This window comes from Amblyomma americanum, chromosome 10 (genome assembly GCF_052857255.1).
Source record: "Amblyomma americanum isolate KBUSLIRL-KWMA chromosome 10, ASM5285725v1, whole genome shotgun sequence".
Taxonomy (NCBI): domain Eukaryota; kingdom Metazoa; phylum Arthropoda; class Arachnida; order Ixodida; family Ixodidae; genus Amblyomma; species Amblyomma americanum.
The window spans coordinates 134,902,249-134,926,839 of record NC_135506.1 but is presented as its reverse complement, the minus strand read 5'-3'; the positions used below and the strand labels follow the sequence as shown (position 1 = coordinate 134,926,839).

Below are 24,591 nucleotides of genomic sequence, written 5' to 3'. Positions count from 1 at the left end.
CTCTAAAAGTGACAAAATTATCGACACTCAGGCCAGCTCCATTTTGAAAGGCAATTACGCCGTTTCCCTCAATGCAATCACTAACAGCAGTAAACAGGTGATTATGTGGTACTGAATAAAATAGATCACCAACATCAATTCAGAAAGCGTGTCCAATTTGCTGCTCCCCTTCCAAAAAGCTGACAGCATCCAATTAATTTTTGATACCGAAAGGATCTGACACAACTAGCTTATTTATTTGCTTCAGCAAAAACCGACTGATGTGCTGCTGCCAAGTGCCTTTTTCGCTAACTATTGACCTTAACGGGGCATCAGGTTTGTGAGTTTTCAGAGCAAAGAACACCGATAGGTAATTCGTCCTGGAGTCCGTGATAGCTCTTGCCAGGTTCACGAGGTCTATGGTTTTACAGAGGTTCGCTGCCTTGCCCTTAATACGGATCGCCGAAGGTTTAACTGAAAGAAAGTTCTTTTCTATTGCTTGCATTGCTTTTTTGTTGTACAAGCCAGAAGGTAAGACAACGAAGCATCCTTCTTTATCCGCTTGCAGGAGAAAACAGCCGTTGTCCCTGCAGTACGCCACCACCCTGGCCGCCATGGATTTCCCCTTAGCGACGGGTTTCTTCAGCGTGGTCCTTGCGAGGCTATCTACGCCGTAGAGAACACACCTTTCTTCGTCTTCTTTTCCCGCTTTCTTTGCAACGCTTCGGTTAAGAGCCAACAACTCATGCATCGGGACACTTGGTTCAAAGCAGTATTTCGGACCTTTGCCCAGGAAGTGTGCGATGTCTTTTGGAAGCGTGACGTCCCCAAGAACCACTGGTTCTCTTCTCACTTCTCCTTTTCTAGGCGACTTTGTACCACTGTGCAGGGCTTGATTAATCATGCACCTCCATAATATCTCAGTCGTTTCGGCCGCTTGCAGCCGAAAGGTCTCAGATCTGACCTTATCCAAACATTCTGCACCTTCACTGAGGCACGCCACGCTTAACCAGTCCTGCAGCAGTCTCACTTGCCTCCATAGTTCTGCTCTTAAAACTTTGCTAACACGTCTTGCATGTCCTAAAGTTGGTCTAACATTTCCAAATAAGGCTCTCCCTACTGCAGGCACAAGTCCTTTCCTGAGGGTGAAGGCGATGAATCTCGCTCTGCAGGTGGTGACTGCTATTGCGCTCACGATCTTCGAAGTGTCAGGCTTGATAGGTGAAAAATAAAAGAAAGGGCCCACAAAGAAGAAAGTTCACTCAACAAAACACGTTGTGGGCTTAGTTGGTGAATCATAGTTTCTTGAAGTTCTTTATATCGCTACAAAGGCCAGGACACAGGAAGAAGTACACAGGACGGGCGCTGACTCCAACTAACTTTAGAGAGGCTTAATAATAATAATAATAATAATTGGTTTTTGGGGAAAGGAAATGGCGCAGTATCTGTCTCATATATCGTTGGACACCTGAACCGCGCCGTTAGGGAAGGGATAAGGGAGGGAGTGAAAGAAGAAAGGAAGAAAGGGGTGCCGTAGTGGAGGGCTCCGGAATAATTTCGACCACCTGGGGATCTTTAACGTGCACTGACATCGCACAGCACACGGGCGCCTTAGCGTTTTTCCTCCATAAAAACGCAGCCGCCGCGGTCGGGTTCGAACCCGGGAACTCCGGATCAGTAGTCGAGCGCCCTAACCACTGAGCTACCGCGGCGGGTAGAGAGGCTTCCAAAACCTGCATTTATACACAACGAAAGAGCAGAGCGCATGCAGGTGCAATATTTCTGGTAGATTAGGGAGCGCTGAGTGCATGCTATCGTCTATTTAATAATCTGTATTCGCTGTCTCCCAGGGAAACTGATGTGGTGCTGCCGCCCGAGTCGCCCCTTTGTATGATAAAAAATGCTTCGGCCAATTCGCGTGCTAATCTGTCCTTACTTCTGCTTAGAATTTTGATGCTTTCAAGTCGTGGCCCGCAGTTTTGGTCGTTCTCATCTTTGCACGAGCGGCTGTGGGCGGGTAGATTTTCAAACGATTCGGAAACGTTACTAAGGGAACGTTCATGTAACCCGGCACGTTCGTTCATGTAACCCGGCACGTTCGTTCACACAGCGGCCGGTCTGCCCGACACATACTTCGCCACATTTGAGGAGGATTTCGTATACCACACCCGTGGCACACTGCACGTACGGCTTTGCGTGCTTCACGCAGCAGCCGGAACTGTCAGGGCTGATGCTGCTGACCTTGGGACACATCTTGGCCAATTTATTTGGCGCAGAGAAGACCAGTGGCACGCCGTACTTGTTACCAACCCTTTTCAGGTTGTTTGGTTTATGGTTTATACGGGTTTAACGTCCCGAAGCGACTCAGGCTATGAGGGACGCCGTATTGAAGGGCACCGGAAATTTCGACCCCCTGGGGTTCTTTTACGTGCACTGACATCGCACAGCACACGGGTCTCTAGAACTTCGCCTCCATCGAAATTCGACTGCTGCAGCCGGGATCAAACCCGCATCTTTCTGGCCGGCAGCCGAGCGCCATAACCACTCAGCCACCGCGGCGGCCCTTTTCAGGTTGTGGGACACCTTATGTGTATAGGGGATAACCACTGGCTTGGCGCTGCTACGTTGTGGTATCCTTGCTTTCTTTGGTCTCCCTTTCACCTTCTGCAATAGTGTCTCCGCAAGATTTCCTACCTTTTGATTCGGCACAGTCTAAAACGGCCAAGAGGGCGATTGCAACCCTTTCCCTTGAATGCGCTCTCCTCAAGTAGTGCCCTCACAAGATGCAGCAGAGCTCTCAGGGCGAGGTAGCTAGACTGCGTAAAGCAGGGTTCCCTGAACACGTATTGACAGCGGTCACGGAGACACTATTGCAGAAGGTAAAATTGAAATCAAAGAAAGCAACGAGACCTCAACGTAGCAGCGCCCAGCCAGTGGTTATCCCCTATATACATAAGGTGTCTCACGACCTGAAAAGGGTTGGTAACAAGTACGGCGTGCCGCTGGTGTTCTCTGCGCCAAATAAATTGGCCAAGATGTGTCCCAAGGTCAGCAGCAACAGCCCTGACAGTTCCGGCCGTGGCGTGAAGCACGCAAAGCCGTACGTGCAGTGTGCCACGGGTCTGGTATACGAAATCCCCCTCAAGTGTGGCAAAGTATATTTCGGGCAGACCGGCCGCTGTGTGAACGAACATGCCGGGGAACATGAACGTTCCCTTGGTAACGTTTCCGAATCGCTTGAAAACTACCCGCCCACTGCCGCTCGTGCAAAGATGAGAACGACCAAAACTGCGGGCCACGACTTGAACGCATCAAAATTCTAAGCAGTAGTAAGGACAGATTAGCACGCGAATTGGCCGAAGCATTTTTTATCATACAAAGGGGCGACACGTGCGTAAGCACCACATCAGTTTCCCTGCGATACAGCGAATACAGATTATTAAATGGACGATAGCATACAGTCTGCGCTCCCTAATCTACCAGAAATATTTCTCCCGCATACGCTCTGGTCTTTCATTGTGTATAAATGCAGGTTGTGGAAGCCTCACTGAAGTTAGTTGGAGTCAGAGCCCGTCCTGTGTGCTTCTTCCTGTGTCTTGGTATTTGTAGCGCTTTAAAGAACTTCGAGAAACTATGCTTCACCAACTAGCCCCATAACGTGTTTTGTTAAGTTAATTTTCTTCTTCTGTGGGCCCTTTCTTTTATGTTTCAACCATCAAGCCTGACACTTCGAAGATCGCGAGAGCAATAGCAGTCACCACCTGCAGAGCGAGATTCATCGCCTTCAGCCTCAGAAAAAGACTTGTGCCTGCATAAGTGAGTGCCTTTTTTGGATATGTTAGACCAACTTTAGGACATGCAAGACGTGTAAGCAAAGTTTTAAGAACAGAACTATGGAGGCAAGTGAGACTGCTGCAGGACTGGTTAAGCGTGGCGTGCCTAAGTGAAGGTGCAGAAGTTTTGGATAAGTTCAGGTTTGAGACCCTTCGGGGGCAAGCGGCCCAAACGACTGAGACATTATGGAGGTGCATGAATAATCAAGCCCTGCACAGTGGTACGAAGCCGCATAGAAAAGAGGAGGCGAGAAGGGAACCAGTGGTTCTTCGGGACGTCACCCATCCAAAAGACATCGCAGACTTCCTGGGCAAAGAGCCGAAATACTGCTTTGAACCCAGTGTACCGATTCATGAGTTGTTGGCTCTTAACCGACGCGTAGCAAAAAAAAGCGGAAAAAGAAGAAAGGTGTGTTCTCTACGGCGTAGATAGCCTCGCAAGGACCACGCTGAAGAAACCCGTCGCGAAGGGGAAATCCATGGCGGCCAGGGTAGCGGCGTACTGCAGGGACAACGGCTGTTTTCTCCTGCAAGCGGGACAACGGCTGTTTTCTCCTGCAAGCGGATAAAGAAGGATGCTTCGTCGTCTTACCTTCTGGCTTGTACAACAAGAAAGCAATGCAAGCAATAGAAAAGAACTTTTTTTCAGTTAAACCTTCGGCGATCCGTATTATGGGCAAGGCAGCGAACCTCTGTAAAACCATTGACCTCGCGAACCTGGCAAGAGCTATCATGGACTCCAGGACGAATTACCTATCGGTGTTCTTTGCTGTGAAAACTCACAAACCTGATGCCCCGTTAAGGACAATAGTGCTGCGAATATTTGCAGTGTTTGTTCGTTTTTTCAAATCTGCCGCCACACCACTTTATCGCTTTGTTTGAGACGCAAGACGCGACTAGATTTATCTCGATTGATCGCAGCCAAGCAGAGCTGATTCTACGTTGTTCCGGAATGTTCTAGTAACTTTGCGCTCTTTATCTCGAAAGTTCGCTATCAGCTTTAAATTGAGCACGGCCGACAGCGGCGGGCATTCTGTTCGACGACCGCCGAGCACGCTTGTCGCTTCGCCGCCGCCGAGTGATTCAGTCCATTTTGGGTGCAAGTCAGCCCGATAAACAATTTTCTTTTAGAAGACACTTTCATCCGTCTTCATCGCTGCTTAGACTGCCGTCACCACTACGTGACATCTGGTGGAGGTGCGGGGTGGCCTTCCATGTTCCGGACGCCCCCTTCAAGTCGTGAAGCCAGCCCTCAGCGATTCGCACCCGAGGACGAGCCAGCAGCTCAGCGAGCCAGCCGACATCTCCAGGGAGAGGAGCCTGAGTTCGGGAAACTGCCGGACCGCGCCAGACAGCGAAAAGACGCTGCTACGAGCACCGCAACCTCGCCGAAAATGCCGAGGCCGATCATACTACAGCAGCCGCGGGTGCCGCCAACTTTCAATGGATCCCTAGGCGAAGACCCTGAAGAATGGTTCGATCAATTTGAGCTCGTGGCGTCATTCAACAAGTGGGATAATGCGGCAAAAATTGAACACGCGTTCTTCTCACTGGATGGCTCCGCACGCACGTGGTACGAAAACTACGAGTCGTCCCTTACTACATGGGAGCTATTCAAGAGAGAACTATTGAAGGTATTCACCAGTGTCGTGAGGAAAGAAAGAGCCGAACGACTCCTCGAGTCCAGGATCCAGCTTCCGAATGAGCCCTGTCTGCGGTTACATCGAGGAGATGAAGCGCCTATTTCGCCGCGCCGACCCCGGGATGACTGAGGAAAAGAAAGTTCCGTTTTTAATGCGCGGCGGAAAAGAACAACTCTTTGGCAGCCTCGTTCGCCAGCCGCCAACGACAGTCGAGGAATTCATGCAAGAAGCCTGCACGATTGCGAAGACCCTCGACGTCCGAGCTCGGCAGTACAATCGCCCTTCCTATGCCTGTGCAATCCGTTCGGACACGCCGGCCACCACCAGTGACAGCCTGCGGGAAGCTATCCGCGAAATCGTCCGAGAGGAGCTACGCCGATTACTGCCATCCTCCCCACAGCCACAAGCAGCGACTCTGATGGACGTGGTACGGGAAGAAGTGCAACAGGCACTTGTCACCCCGACGGCCACAGAACCCCAGGCTATGACTTACGCCGCTGCAGTAAGGACTGCCCAGCCCCAACGACAACCCCCACGTCCTCCCCGAGATGAGCCACTTTTTCCACAACGCCGCCTCCCAGCCCCGCCCGCTCAACCTATGACCGACGCTCAAGCCCTAGGAAATGCGACGCCTGGAGGACTTCCGACAACCGGCCGTTGCGCTTCCATTGCGGTGAGGCCGGCCATATTCTTCGTCACTGCCCGTACCGACGTATGGGTCTTCGAGGATTTGCCGTTAACGCCCCACGACCACGCTTCGGACAACGTCCGCAGGAAATCGACGAGTACCTGCGTCGAGAGGAGTACACGCCGAACCGCTTTTCGCGCTCACCATCGCCGTCAACCTCGCACTTTTTGTCGCCACGCCGCAGCTACGCAGCCGCGGTACGAGGAAGGTCTTCCAGCCCCGTAGGGGAAACTAAAAGCAGCAACCTCTGGAGGTGAGGTTGCTCAAGAGCGAAACGCCGAAGATCCTCCACCGACCACGCCCTATGGAGACGATGCACTCGCGACGCCGCATGAAGAACCGGCCCTCGCTGCACCGGCGCCGCACACAATAAGAACCCTGACCACGACGCAGGCTGCCTTCAAAACGACGCCGCCACCCAGAAGAGCTTCGACCACACGCCCAACCCGCGACTCGCATACACGACGAAGCCGTGACCCGAAGCCTAGAGCCACATGCAATTGAAGAGCGCGGACCTCCGACTTAGAAGTGACTATCGACGGCCGGAATGTTACCGATTTAGTCGACACAGGAGCCGATTACTCGGTGATGAATGGAACATTCGCTGCGCAGCTGAGAAAAGTCACAACGGATTGGGACGGCCCACAAATTCGCACCGCAGGGGTCCACCTCATAACGCCATCAGGACGATGCACAGCGCGAGTGACTGTCAAAGGACATACCTATCCTGCCACCTTTGTTGAGCTACCGCAATGCTCCCGCGAAGTGATCTTGGGTATGGATTTCCTTAATGAGCAAATGGCGATCATCGACCTCCGATCCAAACAGATCACGCTTTCGACGGAAAAAGCCATCGCTTCGATGAAAACTGGGGAACATCACGTTGCCCTGAGTGTCCTGGAGGAAGAAGTGAGCGTCCCACCCCAATCAAGCGTTATCGTGACCGTAGGCGCCACGAAAGCCATTAACGCTGAAGCCATCATCGAGGGGAACATGCAGTTGCTTCTAGACCGAGGAATCATCATCGCAAGAGGCATCGCAAATTTCCGGAATGGCTAGGCCGAAGTTCTGCTGACAAACTTCAGTGAAGAATACCGGCACATTAACAGAGGAACGACGATTGCTTTCTTCGACGAAATATCTGACGTACGAGACTCCTTCGCCCTCTCCGACCCCTCCGCAGAAGATTCGCCTGACCAAGAGAACTCGCCCACTTTCGACATCAACGCAGCTCTGCACCGGAATCGACAAGACCATATCCGCAATCTGCTTCAAAGCTACAGTGAGTGTTTTTCGACATCGCCGAAGGTGCGACAGACGCCAATTGCCAAGCATCGCATTATAACGGACCAACACGTCCGACCCCTCCGTCAAAGCCCCTACCGTGTGTCACTGCGAGAACGACAAGCCATCCGGGACCAAGTCCAAGAAATGCTTCGCGACGACTTCATCCAGCCTTCAAACAGCCCATGGGCGGCACCGGTTGTTCTAGTGAGAAAGAAAGACGGCGCACTTCGATTCTGCGTGGATTACCGCCGCTTGAACAACATAACAAAGAAGGACGTCTACCCCCTCCCCCGCATCGACGACACACTGGACCGCCTCTGCAACGCCAAATATTTCTCATCGATGGACCTCAAGAGCGGCTACTGGCAAATTGAGGTCGACGAAAGAGATCGCGAGAAGACAGCATTCATAACTCCGGATGGGCTGTTTGAGTTCAAGGTGATGCCATTTGGTCTCTGTTCCGCTCCAGCGACGTTTCAGCGAGTAATGGATACAGTGCTGGCAGGCCTGAAGTGGCAAATTTGTCTGGTATATTTAGATGAAGTCGTTGTCTTCGCGTCGAACTTTGAAGAGCACCTCAAAAGACTTAAAACCGTACTAGACGCAATCAAGTCGTCTGGCCTAACCTTGAAAGCAGAGAAATGCCACTTTGTCTACGAAGAGCTGCTGTTTCTTGGCCACATCGTTAGCAAGGAAGGAGTACGCCCAGAGCCGCAGAAAACAGCTGCTATTGAACACTTTACACCGCCGGCCGATAAGAAAGGAGTGCGCAGATTTCTCGGATTGTGAAAAAGTTCTCGCGCATCGCCGAGCCCCTTACCCAACTGACGAAGGCAGACGTGCCGTTTAAATGGGAAGCGCCGCAAGCATAAGCCTTCAAGGAACTTCAGCGTCGTGTACAGTCCCCACCGATCCTTGCGCATTTTGATGAAAACGCCGGTACTAAAGTGCATACCGACGCAAGCAGCGCGAGACTAGGCGCCGTCCTCGTTCAAAAAAGCGACAGGCTGGAAAAAGTCATCGCATACGCTAGCCGTTCTCTTTCCAAGGCCGAGGATAACTATTCGACAACTGAGAAGGAGTGCCTTGCCATCATCTGGGCTACGTCAAAGTTCCGGTCCTACCTATACGTACGACCGTTCAAGGTGGTCAGCGATCACCACGCGCTGTGCTGGCTTGCCAATTTGAAGGACCCCACTGGCCGACTCGCTCGATGGAGTCTGCGTCTCCAGGAGTTTGATGTCACCCTCGTTTACAAGTCCGGACGCAAGCACTCTGACGCCGATTGCCTCTCACGAGCCCCTGTAGATACACCGCCGCCGGACGACGATGAGGACGCCTTCCTGGGACCCATCAGCCCCAGCTCGTTTGCCCAGCAGCAACGCTCGGCCACCGACCTAAAACGCCTCATCGAGTACCTGGAAGGCAAGGTTTCTTCACCCCCCGCTTCATTCAAGCGAGGACTGTCTTCCTTCTGTGTGCAGAATGAGGTCCTCGTGAAGAAGAACTTCGCAGCGAGCAAAACATCCTACCTCCTTGTTGCACCTGCTTGTCTCCGCGAAGAAGTTCTACAGGCTTCACACTACCAGCCGACAGCTGGACATCTCGGGTTTACTCGCACCCTCCGCCGCATTCAAGACAAGTATTACTGGCCCCGACTGTCTGCCGACGTCGCACACTATGTGAAATCCTGCCGAGATTGTCAGCGACGAAAGAGCCCTCCCACACGACCAGCAGGATTTCTGAACCCCATTGAACCTCCCTCAAGGCACTTTCAGCAGATTGGCATGGACTTGCTTGGCCCTTTTTCAACGTCAACATCTGGAAATAAGTGGATCATCATAGCGACAGACTACCTGACCCGCTACGCCGAGGCGAATGCCCTACCGAACGGAACAGCAGCAGAAGTCGCCAAATTTTTCGTGGAGTGCATTCTTCTTCGACACGGCGCCCCCGATGTGCTCATCACGGACAGAGGAACAGCATTTACGGCGGAACTCACGCAAGCCATCCTGCGCTACAGCCAAACCAGCCACCGGAGGACAACTGCATACCATCCGCAGACCAACGGACTGACCGAGCGCCTGAACAAAACCATCGCCGATATGCTCGCTATGTATGTCGATGCCGAACATAAAACCTGGGATGTCATCCTGCCTTACGTCGTCTTCGCCTACAACACCGCAGTGCAGGAGATCACCCAGATGACGCCTTCTAGGCTCGTCCATGGCAGGGAGGCCACGACCACGCTAGACGCCATGCTGCCCAACGTTACAGAAGAAGAGAACGTCGACGTTGCCGCCTACCTTCAACGCGCAGAAGAAGCTCGAAGGCTTGCCCGATTACGGATCAAAGATCAGCAGCGGTCCGACGCCAGACGCTACAACCTACGAAGACGCAACGCGGAATACAAGCCAGGAGACCAAGTCTGGGTGTGGACGCCCATTCGCCGCGTGGATTGAGTGAAAAGCTTTTGCGCCGCTATTTCGGCCCGTACAAGGTTTTTGGTCGGCTGGGTGAACTAGATTATGAAGCCATCCCTGACGCAATGACTGCATCCCAGCGACGCCGCGTACGACCAGAAGTTGTCCATGTAGTCCGTCTGAAGCCGTATTATGCGCGCTAAAGGCCGCTGCATTTCCATGCTCTATTTTCGCAAGATACGTTTTTTTTTCCTTGCTAGTCGCATTATTTGTTTTAATGCATCGGGTGGATGCTTCTTTGAGAGGGGAGTAATGCCGCGAATATTTGCAGTGTTTGTTCGTTTTTTTTTCAAATCTGCCGCCACACCACTTTATCGCTTTGTTTGCGACGCAAGACGTGACTAGATTTATCTCAATTGATCGCAGCCAGGCAGAGCTTATTCTACGTTGTTCCGGAATGTTCTAGTAACTTTGCGCTCTTCATCTCGAAAGTGCGCTATCAGCTTTAAATTGAGCACGGCCGACAGCGGCGGGCATTCTGTTCGACGACCGCCGAGCACGCTTGTCGCTTCGCCGCCGCCGAGTGATTCAGTCCATTTTGGGTGCAAGTCAGCCCGATAAACAATTTTCTTTTAGAAGACCCTTTCGTCAGTCTTCATCGCTGCTTAGACTGCCGTCACCACTACGTGACAATACATGGCTTGCACGTGACGTCACATCCGCCTGCTCGTTGACCCGGCGACCATGCTTGTGACCCAGTCGCTCAGTCTTCGTTCAGTGCTGTGCTGCCGCGTATGCTTTCAAATTCGTGGCACCGGCACCGTTCACAGCTCTTCTTCATCCGATTTGTGCCTGCTATGGCGCCGCATGAACCTTTAAACGCGGGTTATTACTCTGAACTCATCGGCAGTATTCGCCTTCGTTACGAAGACAAGTTGAAACTGTGCGATGATATCGATCCATACACGCTGCGGCCCGGAGTGGACACAAGTGCCGATGTGAGTGGCTTCCCCGAGATTTCGCACGGCGACATCGTCCCGTATCTTGTGTTTTCCGCGAACTTTGCGACTTTGGAAAACATGAAAGCGTACAAAGCTTTGGAGTCCCACAATTATTTTACAAGCGGCTGGGTGAAGCACCTTTCTGCCAAGGAATTCCAGGACGGCAAAGTTGTCCTGCTCGGCGAGGTAAGCATTACGAATCCATTTGATGATTGCAAACCTTGTTAATCTGTATGAGCAAAGCTGTGGCGAATGGTCCGTACGCCGTTTGCGCTAAGCGCTCTGTGCGGCGCATCTGAAGCGCGACATTCGGTTATGTATGTACGCGAGCACGTGAAGTGCCCGCAAAGCGTGAAAGGAGGCGGAAAAACCTTATCGGTTCCAAAAAACAAACAGAAAAACGGAACTTGATGTTAAATCTAGGTGATCAGAATACTTTGCTTCGTGATGACCTCGGTGGCTCGCTCGAGGACCCGGCGTTGAACAGCCAAGTCCGAGCTGGGCAGCGCAGTCTCCCAAAGATTAAAAGAACCGAGTTGCAGCTCCCATTATGTGCCTTTGTTTTTATTTTTCAGTCTGATTGGCATTGCAAATGAGCAGGTTCAGACAGACAAGTTCGTGCACCGCAACTCTGAAAAAAAAAAACGGCTCAAATGTTTTGTTCTAAGACGACATCCCTAGGCAAAGTGCAACTGAACCGCAGCAATTTTGAAACGATAGGTCAGTAAAGCCGACGTTTTTTCTCGTTGTCTTCGCAGGTGAACCACTCACAGAGGCTGGGGCACAAACCTCTCCAAGTGTGGATTTTGTGCAAGAAGGATGGTGCTGTGATCACTGCGCACTGCACATGTATGGCTGGAGCAGGGGAAGCATGCTCCCATGTTGGAGCCTGTTTGTTTGCAGTTGAGACCGGCATCAAAATGATGAAGTCAAGAAGTTGCACCCAGAAGGATAATATGTGGCTGCCCGCTTACGTCGAAAAAGTACAACATAAGCGACTCAAGGATATAAAGTTCACATCATCTAAAGGGAAAAAGCGGCAGCTTGATAGCAATTCCTTTGAGGCACGTCCAGTCAAGGAGCGGGCTCATGTCCCGCCACTTTCAGAGCAGGAGCGTACCAAGCTTTACGGCTCAATTCAGGATGCCGGCATTGTTCCTTCAATTTTTTCAGTCCTCCCCGGATATGATGGATACTTTCAAAATCCTGTACCGATGCATGATGCCCGTTTGAGAAACCTCTACTCCGAAGAGATGTTGGCGCATGATTTGGATGTTTTGGTTAAGAAAGCCAATGATGTCATGCCATCAATAATTATAAGTGAAGAGACCGTAAAGGCCGTTGAAGCTTTGACAAGGCAACAGAGCAGCTCGTCTAATTGGTTTTTGTACCGAGCGGGCAGGGTGACTGCTTCTGTAATGAAAAGGGTGTGCCACACAAGCATTGATAACCCTAGCATATCACTGCTAAAACTGATATGCTATCCTGAAAAGCAGTCGCTGAAGACGCCTGCCATCACATGGGGAGTGAAAAATGAGCCCCGTGCTTTTAGGGCATACCCAACCAGTGAAGCCGAGAAGCACGACATGTTCAAGTGCTCCAAGTCGGGGCTGCACCTGAGTACAAGATATCCGTTTGTTGGAGCAACACCAGACGGTCTTGTTTATTGCGCATGCTGTGGGAAGGGTGTTGTTGAACTTAAGTGCCCATTTTCGCTCAGGGAAGTGGAGGACGTTACAGAGATGGCTACTGCAGGTTCCTGCCTGGAAACTGTCAATGGTGTAGTCCAGCTACGGCGACAACACGGATATCTCTACCAAGTGCAGACACAAATGGCTGTATGTGATGTTCAGTGGTGCGACTTCGTGGTGTGGACACCTAATTTTTTGCACGTGGAGAGAATACAGAAAGACAGGCACTTTTGTGAGGAAATTCTGGCTGCTGGAAGAAAATTCTTCATTCATGCAATCCTGCCCGAGCTTTTCAGCACCTACTTCACCAGGCAGCATGCTGGTCCAGTGGTAAACTCGTCCAGTGATGTCTACTGTTTTTGCCGTGGACCAGAAACTGGAAAGATGGTTGCTTGCGACAACGTATCCTGCCACTACAAATGGTTCCACTTTTCATGCGTGGCACTCAAGCGAGCACCAAAAACTACACTGTGGTTTTGTCCAGAATGCAAAGGACCCAAAGGCTAAGCAACCTGTAACACAACTTGGACAGCTGCCTCATGTTTCAACCTTGGAAGTGCGTCTTGAGGCTGGAACACACGTGGCCCATATGGGACACGCTGAAATCTGGCGTTGAGAAATGACAATGCCGTCAGCAGATTCTGAGTTTGCTTTATTCAGACATGCAGGAGCAGGACTCACAATCACTTATCCACTGAGGCCGAAGCCTGCTGTCCAGTGCTTTATTCAGACATGCTGAAGCGGGATTCACAATCACTCATCCACTGAGGCTGAAGCCTGCTGTCCAGTGGCGTCCTTTGGTGCAGCAACAATTGATGCACATAAGTTAGATAGCACACAACACACAGTTACAATTTTGTCGAGTGGTGCGACTTCATCTCCTGGCCGGCACACAACGTAATCGATTGGCACGACAGACTTCAGAAAAATAAACTTATTCCTAATGAGTCCAATTACTCTTTCCACGTGTATTCGCACGTTTGCGAGCTTTCTTGTGCTCTGCACATTTTCTGCTGAAACTTGTTTCTTTCCTCTGGTAAACGCTGGCACGTGAAGCTTTGCACAGTAGAAACCAACGCTTTCGCTGATGTTAAAACCCCTGTCTGCGAGTACAACGTCTCCAGGCACCAAGTTGTCCAAAAACCCACAGTGTTCGGTGATGTGTTTGTCACTGGCCCTGCCTCCCCAACCTTCGGATATATATGTAACAACACCTTGTGGAGCAATCCCAATTAGGAACTTGGCTGTATTGCTACCTTTATACTGGGACCATGTTTCACATCTTGGAAGATACGATGATGGCCTTTCTATCTTGATTTCGAAGCAATCGATGATGACTGCTACATTCGCACCAAACGAGTCGTAGAATGCCTGTGGCACTGTCTTTTGCGAGGCATCTCGTGTGGGCCAGATTATTTCATCTTTAAGTCTGCAATACGCCACGTGCAGCCACTTGTCGAAAATGCGCGATACTGTAGCCTCTGAAATATTGAACCGAAATGCAAGGTCAGCGTTTTGCAGATTTACTTTTAGCTTCATCATGAACAGAACGAATTCTTGAAATTTTGTGAGCTTATTGTTGACATTGTGTGAAATGAAGCTTGCTAGTGCTTCGAACACAGCAAATAAAACAGCAAAGTTTGGCATCCCAGTGTACAGTCGCACCTTTGCTTCACAACTTTTCAGTGAGTCTTCAGTCACCTCGAGCTGCTCTTTCTCTTTCTGCAATGTGTACAGATGTTCATTCAGCACTACAGAATGCTGCTCCAGTGCCTGTATGTCTTGCATGGTCATGTCGGTTTGAACAGCGATTCCTGTATAAAAAGAAAAGTTTATAAGCTCGTAAACTAGAGTGGCAGCCAGCGAAACTGCATGCTGGCTAGGCATCACAAGCACTAGGTAAGCGGACCGACGCACCAAAGGCCTTGGAATGCACCGTACGCAAAAACAAATGACCATGCATTACTATGAAAAAAAAAATGCCTACTGACCTGTCTCATTTTCATCGGCGCTGACTTCCTCGGCTTGCGGTGGCTGTGGGGAATCGGGACAGGCACGCGGCGACGCCTCCGATGCCACTGCTGTCGCTTCAACATCGGCCCGTCGCTTGTGAGCGAGTCTTTTTGCTCTGCGATCGTGCCGCGCGAAATCAGCATGCCTGGTCCCGTGGCCGAGACAGAGACGGGGCCCAGTCTGAATTTGTCTCGTCGAACAGGTTGGACGGTTCTCCTGCGGACGCAAAGCTGTTTTCAAAGCGTTCCACGTAGTCGTGTTGGCTTTTTTTTTCTATAAAACGGAGATACATACAGTGGGCTCACCTTTTATAAAATGCACACCGCAGACGCGCACATTGGGGCTTTCGTGGTTGAAATTAGCACGTTTTATGCGTGCTAACCACAAGCTGCGGCGCTTCGCACTCAGAGTCTTGGTTCGCTCGCACTGGTTTTCGATCACTTTCGGCAGAGAGAAAAACCTCGCGTTAGTTGGCCTTTTCTTTCTCCCTGTAACGTCGCTGCGATTGGAGCAGCCCACAACGGCGCAGTTGACCATGCTGAGACTGCAACGCTTACGCACACGCGGAAAACAACACGAGCTGGCACTACCGCGACCACTCCAGTACGCACGGAGCGGCGGTGAGTCATGAATATGGCGGCCGCGTATCCCAGCATTCCTGTTGATGACGTCGGTGCAAGCCATGTATAGTTAGCGAAAAAGGCACTTGGCAGCCGCACATCAGTCGGTTTTTGCTGAAGCACCTAAACAAGCTAGTTGTGTCAGATTCTTTGGGTATCAAAAATTCATTGGATGTTGTCAGCTTTTTGGAAGGGGAGCAGCAAATTTGACACGCTTTCTCTATAGATGTTGAGGATCTATTTTATTCAGCACCACATAATCACCTGTTTACTGCTGTTAGTGATTGCATTGAGAGGAACGGCGTAATTGCCTTTCAGAATGCAACTGGCCTGAGTGTCGATAATTTTGTCACTTTTAGAGTTTTACATGAATGCCACTATTATCCAGTTTGACAACCGACGGTTTCTACAACGTGAGGGCGTCTGCATAGGATAATGTGTCGCTCCTGTTTTGTGCAACATTTTTCTTTCATCAATTGACAACATTTTGGCTCCACTTTTTGAAGATGGAACTGTCCTAAAGATTTTTAGACATGTTTGATTTTTTAGTGACTTTAAAGAGACGTAATACAGGTGGCTACCAGGAAGTTGCAAATGAGATTTTAGATACGTTCCGACAACACGGCAAAGGGCTCTCTTTCACGTAAGATTTGCCTGAACAAAGTAGCCTTCAATTTTTAGACCTCAACATCAAGCTCGGAGACAGATGTGTTTGCTTGTGTTACCGCCGTAGAGCCAAAAAGATTTCCTACCTTTTGATTCGGCATAGTCTAAAACGGTCAAGAGGGGGATTGTGACCCTTTCCCTGGAATCCGCTCTCCTCAAGTAGTGCCCTCACATGATGCAGCAGAGCTTTCAGGGCGAGGTAGCTAGACTGCGTAAAACAGGGCCCCCTGAACACGTATTGACAGCGGTCACGGAGACACTATTGCAGAAGGTGAAAGGGAGACCAAAGAAAGCAAGGAGACCACAACGTAGCAGCGCCAAGCCAGTGGTTAACTCCTATATACATAGAGTGTCTCACAACCTGAAAAGGGTTGGTAACAAGTACGGCGTGCCGCTGGTCTTCTCTGCGCCAAATAAATTGGCCAAGATGTGTCCCAAGGTCAGCAGCAATAGCCCTGACAGTTGCAGCTGCTGCGTGAAGCACGCAAAGCCGTACGTGCAGTGTGCCACGGGTCTGGTATACGAAATCCCCCTCAAGTGTGGCAAAGTATATTTCGGGCAGACCGGCCGCTGTGTGAACGAACATGCCGGGGAACATGAACGTTCCCTTGCTAACGTTTCCGAATCGTTTGAAAATCTACCCGCCCACTGCCGCTCGTGCAAAGATGAGAACGACCAAAACTGCGGGCCACGACTTGAACGCATCAAAATTCTAAGCAGTAGTAAGGACAGATTAGCACGCGAATTGGCCGAAGCATTTTTTATCATACAAAGGGGCGACACGTGCGTAAGCACCACATCAGTTTCCCTGCGAGACAGCGAATACAGATCATTAAATAGACGATAGCATGCAGTCTGCGCTCCCTAATTTACCAGAAATATTTCACCCGCATGCGCTCTGGTCTTTCGTTGTGTATACATGCAGGTTGTGGAAGCCTCACTGAAGTTAGTTGGAGTCAGCGCCTGTCCTGTGTACTTCTTCCTGTGTCCTTGTTTTTTGTAGCGCTATAAAGAACTTCTCGATATAAATTTCCGTTGTGGTTTCTGCATGCATTTGGCGTAGGCTTCATGTAGTGATGTGTTGTCCGAATAGACTCCATATGTTTGCCACATGAGCGACGCGGAATGCGTATCGGTCTGCCACGTGGAACCCTTGACGGTTCAAACCTTTGTGTGGCGGCGCAGCAGCTCGTCGAACGAGGACCCTGACCAGTGCGGCGCGCCGTCCTCGTCGCCGTCGGCCACGACGCGCCAGGCGCCCTCGGCGTCACCCAGCAGCTCGCCGCTGCACGTGGCCCCCTCGTCGGCCGCGTGCAGCTCGTGCGCGGGCAGCAGCTCCCTCTACGAGGACGACGACGAAGAGCGCCGCGGGGAGACCATCCCGTTGCGCGCGCTGCGCCGCTCGCGCTCGGCGCGCCAGCCGTCGACCACCACGAGCAGCGGGTCGCCAGCGTTTGCCGCCAGGGCAGGCACCTTCCATCCCGACTTCTACTTCTGCCAGCCCCAGTACGTGGCCGCCACTGTGCCTCATGCAGAGGGAAGGAAATAAAACTGGCAGGAAGCGTAACGTGACAGGCTTCGAGACTCAAGTCTTTACTGAAGCTCCACCCACATTCTTGTCTCTGCGGCGAGGAAATAGTCCAACGCAATAACTGCTTTTGTCGCACAAATAAAATAGTGACCGGAAGACGTTTTAAGCTCGAAAATATAGCCAGTCAGGTTCTTGATAGAGAGAAACACTCAAGTATTGCTTTTTTTACTGATGAGGTTGGTTAGCGGAGCAACATTGGACGCCACTGGTTATGGAACGTTGCTAGGAACTGCCTCTTACCCAATTTAATTGTATCTTACTGCAGTAGCATACAACATGCAACAGCAGCCTATGGCTGCGACGTTGGTTTTCTCCTCCGCCAGCGAGTCATAGCAGACCTTTTAGTGCATGTTAAGACAGCGGCATCAAGATTTTTGCGCGTATCACTTCGTCCCTTAATTTCTAAAGTTTTTGTTTACATTTCATTTACACTGTTTCCTGCCCGAAAAAGCAATGAATGCGTTTCCGCGGGTCGCGGCAGTCCTGCGAGTTAGTGCACTAAGAATGCATGAGAGATTTGCAACACATAACAGCTTAACTTTTTGCGTTCTATAAAATACAAACAGTTAATTACATATGTTTTGTCATGACGGAGGAACTCAGTGCGCCGGCATAGAATGTCGTCGGAGCTCCACTCGACACCTTAGTTATCTTCGGCCATGGATGCCATTCGTGAAGACGCCCAATTAGTACGACCCCGTAAAAGTGCGACGCGAATACATGCGCAGATCCGCGACAGACCAATTAAGGGTACGGCCTCAGCATTCAGTAAAGGCCTGACGTCACGCTTCCTCCAAGTTTGGCCTTCTTGATGTCACCTACGTCGACGGTGTTTAATAGGCGAGGACGTAGACGGGCTCACAGCTATCTTGGCCTTGCTGGGCCGGAGCAGTGCGAGCCAGCTGGCTCTGAAGTCACTGGCGCCAGCGACCAGCAAAGTTGTTCAAGTCCATATTTGAGAATGCCGTCGCCTCGCTCAGCTGGTTAACTTGGACGTCAGGGGAGAAAAAAAAAACATTACCTTCGTGATTTGTAGTGCAACAGCGCAACGGGAGCTGTCTCACTCCTGCTCTTCCTTGTGTCGTCGCGCTGTTGCACCACAAATCATGCCTGACCAACGTGCCCGCCAGTTCATGTTGTTCATTACCCTTGAGCGATTTATAATTAGGAACCACATTGCAATATGTTTAGAAAAAAAGACCCCCTACACTTGCTCTATTATGTCAGCTGGAGATGATCGTAGCATGTATGACTGTGGAAGTTGTGTATTGGTAAACTGCCAGGGTAGATGAGTGCGTTGCCATTGTCGTTGTGTTTACTGAATTAGGTAAATCAATATGCGTTTGGCTCTGTTAACGCGGCCACTGGAAGTTTTTTGTTGAGCGGTTTAAGACGGCGGTGGAGATGGGCGCGGCGTACTTGATAGGTTCCTTGCTGGGGTGCAGAGGGGGTGAGGAATTTGACTAGGCACGCCCAAACGGACGCCGCCAGGTCAGTGGCCTCGCCTTATGCTAACGCCTAACAAAATGCAACCAGTTACGTTCATGTTTCGCATGGAATTAGCATGAGTGTACAGCAGTGAAAACTAACTGCCAGCTTCACAGCATGAAATATGACTAATATGCAGACGCCGTGCGTGTTTGCAGGGCTCTGATTCGATGAAAAGGGTAGCTGAACTGAACTGCTGCTATATTTACATGATTTTAGTGTGGAAAAAACTCATTCAACCATATTCCGCGGTCTGAGAAGTAGCCTGGAGTGTTTTTCATAATGAAAAGAGAAATTACTATTGCTTCAGTGTTTAAAAAAACTAAGACAAAGAGTTTCGCTAAATGCTTGTTTAGGTGCTAAGCACCACGGCACTATCGGTTGGATTTACAACAATTGTTTGTCACGCTCTGAGAAATCCGGTGTGTTTAAAAACTAGGAAATGCTACGAGGGGGTTGGAAATATTGCCACATAACTTCTATCTGCTTCTTTTTTCTCGTTTGCTTAGAGCCCGCTTTTTGCGAAGTTTTAAATAGAGTATGTGATAATCAGCGTGCACCCACAGTTTCAACTTGCACTGTGTTACTTTAGAGTGCCTCGCATCGTGGTTATGAGCCCCATTCTAATCATTACCTTGGCTCTTCTAACCTCTCCCCCTGATCCCGCCCTCTCCTCTCCTTGCCATCGAAAATCGGAAACCCGTTTGCCTCCCGATCTATTTCGCGGGGTCTGTACGGCCGCGGGCTGATTTTTCTCTTCGGCGACGGTTTTGCCCCTCACTCGTAATTCCCCTCTCCATATTTCAATGTGGCGCTGAATATCATGAAATGAATTCATCTCAATTTTTTCGACCGGCGTTCCTCCGCAACCCTCGCCTTTCCAAACCTCTCCGACTCATAACCCGCGCCATCATGCATCAATTCGCTGGGCACCGCTGCCGCTACGTAACATCCTTTAATTGGCGCATTTTTCGTAATGCTCATATTGAAAAAAAATTATGATGAATCATGTCCTTACTATGGGAAACGGAATGCTTATTAATGATAATGCACGCCGATACGCGGCCGATCTATTAACGCGTCATTTTTGGGTGTGGCTTGATGGATGTGGCAAACCATGCGGCCCGATGTGACACAAATATTTCTCTTTCTCGAATAATAACGTACGTTAAAAACGCGCCCGATCTATTTACGCCGGCTTGATGGCAAACGATGCTACCCAATACGACCCTTCCGCAACGGCTAACACCTCACCCCTCCTGGGGTATGACTCGATCGACAAACCCCGCGATTCCCTCCCCCCCCCCCCCCCCCCCTGCCCCCCGCACCCACCGGCTAATACCTCCCGGAAAGAAGCACGAGCGGCGAGGACGAAGAGGGCCGCGCGCCCAGCCCGCCTCCACGGCGGGGCCTGGTGGGTGCCGTGCGCGCGGGCAGTTTCCGGCTGCCATGCCTCAGCAAGCAGGACAGCCACGAGCGGCCCATCCTGAGCTGCAGCTCGAGCTCGCACGGACACACCGCCCCCCGAGGCCGCCGGGGGCGCTGCTGCGCGCGGGCACCGAGCCGTCCTCCTCATCGTCGCTGCACCCCATGCACAGGATCGCCGCCTCACTGCGCCAGGCCCCCGCTGCCGGCGATGGCCGTGGCCGCCCCTGGCGCCTGGAAGCCCGCCCGCCATCGCCAGAGGGGGCGCCAACCCGCCACCCGGCCGATTCCTGCACCGCGCCTCCTACCACGGTAAGATTAGCGCTGTGGCAATGGGCGCAAGCAATAGAGGTAGCGATAATTGGTGAAACTGATGGACAAAATATTATTCAGAAAACGGACTGACAAAATCTTTGCAATGCATTGATACCTATTATTTCTTACACCATACGAGCCTTTTTCTCTGCTATAGATTTTCACAGTGTACGCTGAAATCCGCAGTGCACAAAGCGGTCAGAACTGGAACTATAGTAATATAAAAGCGAAGTTATATTTTCTTAGAGTTTACTTCTGTAAACTTACAGCATCCGAATCGCGTGCCGGAACACAGTGGTTCGAATTCAAGTACCGCCGCAATACAAAAAAAAAATCGAGTTTTGATAGCATTAAAATACGGAGGTCCCGGGTTGAAGCCTGTTCCTGGGACCATTGCTGACACATGCGCCCTCCCATCGGAACAGAATTTGCCCCCCCCCCCCCCCCCCCCCCCTCCTTGGTGTGGAACTTGACCGCCGCCTCTTATATGATTACACCAATTACCCTCAACTGACTAAGGAGGCAGTCAGGATTATGACACAACCGAGGGTGTTATGAATCTCTGGACTCGGGTAAGCTGCGACTGGAGACTGAACCGAATAACCTGCAACGCTAGAAACTTATCGAGTAAGGCTAGCCTAGCCGTGCTGTTGAGCAACAAGCAGGTATTAAATGAGACTTTGTAGGGCTTAGCGAGGTTAGGAGGGACAAGTGAGGCATACAAAGTGTCAAAGGGCGGGAACGTATTCGGCTGTCACGGATTGCCGGAAAGGTTTTGGAAGCCAGGTGTAGCCTAGGATTTCTTTTAAATAGATATTGCAAAGTAAAGTGCTTTGTGTCGACGACGAAGCGGAGAAAATGGGAAGCGCGGAGGAAAAAGAAGCTGGTCGGCCTGGCCGAGGGGTTCATCCTAGGCTAGAAGCGGACGTGCTGACGTGTTCTTGCTGGGCGCTGCTGTTTTCTGCATCTTCTGGTGGGTTACGGCTTGGTAATCCTTGTGAGCCCGTACTATCTTGGGGGGTTTTGGCCAAGGCGTAGTTTAAGACGCAGTTCATGTGAACCTGAGAGCGCGTTTGCTGAGAGATGTCGTTGACCTCCCCAGGTGGAGGGTAGGCAGCCTTGGTTTGCCAGCTTGCCAGCCCAAAGCGTGCGCACTTGAGTCCTTCCTCAAAAATGGCATTGATGCGGTTCCCGTGGGCTTATCGTCCCAATCGTTAAGGGTGCGATACAATTGAAATCCCCCAAACTAATTCAACAGGAGCTATGATCGATTGACTGGCCAATACCTTCAGATCTCTGAAGTGCATCCATTGGCCGTCGAGGAATTGTGTGCAAGCCTCGGACAATCGCTTGTGTTTGCAGGGCTTGCTTAAAGTGCACAATTTTCACCTCCTTGACGGATGTAAGCATTCATTCCCGAACAGCTTGCATGTGTCAAGGGTATCGTAAGAGGTGTCGACCCAGCATCGTCCCCGCAAGGAAATTCTACAGGAATTTCAGGATGCAGACGTTGGGGTCCTTTCAGTCTACCGCTGCTGTAGAGGTAAACGGCTCGCGCGTTGCTACTGAGTCGGTAATAACTTTTGCTGGCTCTTCCTGCCCTGCTGAACTAAAAATCTGGCCGATTGTATACCGTGTGGACCCTCTAGAACCCCGCCCTCTTCAATGCACCAACTGTTGGCGGTTCGGGCATAGTGGCAAAGCATGCAAGTCGGAGACACGCTGCCGTTTATGTGGAAAAAGTCATTCTGCTGATAACTGCACCTCAGAGCAGCCTCATTGTTGCCTCTGCAGCAACAGTCACTCAGCTGATGATGCCAACTGCGCAAAACGTAGTAAAGAGCGTAGCTTGTTGGATATTATTAAAGAGAACCGGTGCTCAAGAGCCGATGCTTACGCTGTTCTTAACAGGAAAAAAGATTCATATGCTAGTCGTGTGCGCGCTTCTGTTGGGGACATTGAGTCCTAATTGACTGCCTCAATTGTGACCACAGTCGAAAAAGCTCTTAATAAATGGTGGTTGAGCGAATGCTAAACACTTTCTCTGAGGCGTTGGCTCAGTTTGTTGCAGTTCAGTCTGCGTCGCCATCAACACCGTCCTTGGCAGCAACGTCTGCATCTGTTTCAGCTTCTGCAGCTAGTGCTAGCCACTCTACATCACCTTCTGATGCTCCCCAGGTCCCACCTCACATCTCTGTTCCTAGCAGTGAATTGTCGCAGTGACATCTGCACAACAGATGTCGAAATGTCGTGCCGTACGCAGAAGCGCCGTGCTTCCTCATCACCATCGTAATTCTAGTTCTCCACAGATGAAAGCTAAAAAGGGACCACCCAAACTTCATCCCAATGTTGATATCCTTAAAGAGGCGGTTTCGGCCTCTTCAATTGGTCAATAATCATGGCAGGTATCAAAGTGTTACAATGGAATTGCCGTTCCGTCTTGTCTTCTCTTCCAGATCTAGACATACTTATTCACAAGCATAAGACTGATATTGTACTTTTACAAGAAACTTGGTTATTACCGTATAAATCATTTTCAATGAGAAAATTTCGAGTTTTCAGGTCAGATTGAAATGTTGGCAGGGGAGATGGACTGGTAACCATGCTATCTAAAAATTTATGTCATCACGCATCTATCTCTAAGAAAATTCTTCTCCCTGACTGTGAGCTTTTAGCGATCAAACTTCTTTTCCGCATTGTGCTGATATTACAATTGCTAACTGTCTATTTTCCTTTAGGTGTACACAGGACAGACTGTTTAGACAGCTTGGTAACTGGCACAAACAGTGCAGTCAGCGCAGGAGATTTTAATTCTCACCATAGTGACTGGGGAAGTCGCAACTGATTCCTGCGGCCAGCTTCTCTGGTCCGTGGCTATCTGCTAATGCTGTACGCTGCTGCAATTCTAGAGAAATACCTTTATGCGAGGGGTTGCTCGCTTAGCCATTGACTTGACATTATCAGCAGGTAGGATAGATGTGACTGATTGGTCGACAGAGGATTCGGGTACGTCTTGTGATCACTTTCCTATAACTTTCACTATCCGGTTATCTCCTCTTAAAACTAGTTGTGTAACCCATAAATTTGTCAACCACAAAATTTATAAAAAATCTGATGTCCGCCTCACTTGGTTCTATAGTTAATACAAGCCGGGATGACAGAGCTCAGCAGGACGGTTTCATTTTTGCAAAATGCAAATAGACCACTCTACATTCGCTGTGCCCGCAGCAGCCTCTAATAAAACACAGCCGTCTCCTTGGTGGACAGAAGAATGTGAGAAGGCCTATCGTCGCAGAAAAGCGGCCTGGAAGAGGCTTTCCTGCAACCAGAGTCCGGCTAATTGGTTAGATTACAAATTCTTCTCTGCATCTTTCAAAAGAACAATTGCAAAAGCCAAGGAGGAGTACAATCAAAATTTAAACACATATCTTTCAAATCCTCGTCATCTGAAAGCCCTGTATAGATTCATGGAACGTAACAAGAGTTCTGCCGTCCCTCTTCTCACTAGTTCAACAGTGTTATCACCACCAAAGGCTCAGGAGAGCCTGGAGCGTATCGCTCAGGGATTGGCGTTACGCTTCCAGACGCAGAGAAACGTCCCTTTGTGCACAATTTCACCCTGTTCGCATTATACCGAGGTTGACGCATCAGAGCTCCTCTCAGTCCTGGCAATGTTGCATCCTGCAGCTCCTGGACCAGATGGTGTCACTGTTCGTATGATTAAAATTTTAGCCGAGGAGTTTACAAGCGCCCTCTTAGATATGGTCAATGCTTCTCTGGAAAATGCATGGATTCCAAGCATTTGGAAGACGGCGAAAATTATTTTATTAATGAAAGATGTAAGAAAAGGATACGTCTTAGATAATATTCGGCCAATTGCGCTGACTTCAAATTTAGTCAAATTATTAGAAAGAATAGTGCACAGTCG

At 50.3% G+C, this 24,591-nt stretch overlaps 2 protein-coding genes across 2 annotated transcripts in view; both read left to right on the top strand.

The window, feature by feature from the left end:
- The window catches only part of LOC144106446 (muscle calcium channel subunit alpha-1-like), a 605,267-nt gene that overhangs the window by 550,781 nt on the left and 29,895 nt on the right, over positions 1 to 24,591 (top strand). The window contains exon 44 of the mRNA XM_077639259.1: positions 20,522 to 20,660. Coding sequence (XP_077495385.1) covers positions 20,522 to 20,660 — 139 coding nt within the window. The remainder of the gene's footprint in view (positions 1 to 20,521; positions 20,661 to 24,591) is intronic.
- LOC144106447 (uncharacterized) lies at positions 10,657 to 13,915 on the top strand. Its single transcript, XM_077639260.1, has 2 exons — positions 10,657 to 11,040; positions 11,613 to 13,915. Exons 1-2 carry the CDS (start codon positions 10,711 to 10,713, stop codon positions 13,050 to 13,052), a joined length of 1,770 nt encoding a protein of 589 aa, XP_077495386.1. The 5' UTR covers positions 10,657 to 10,710; the 3' UTR covers positions 13,053 to 13,915.

Bases quoted from the DNA above. Each gene is read 5' to 3' on its own strand.
- LOC144106447 (XM_077639260.1), top strand. From the start codon at position 10,711: ATGGCGCCGCATGAACCTTTAAACGCGGGTTATTACTCTGAACTCATC. The intron at 11,041-11,612 runs GTAAGCATTACG...TTGTCTTCGCAG, and splicing joins AAGTTGTCCTGCTCGGCGAG to GTGAACCACTCACAGAGGCT.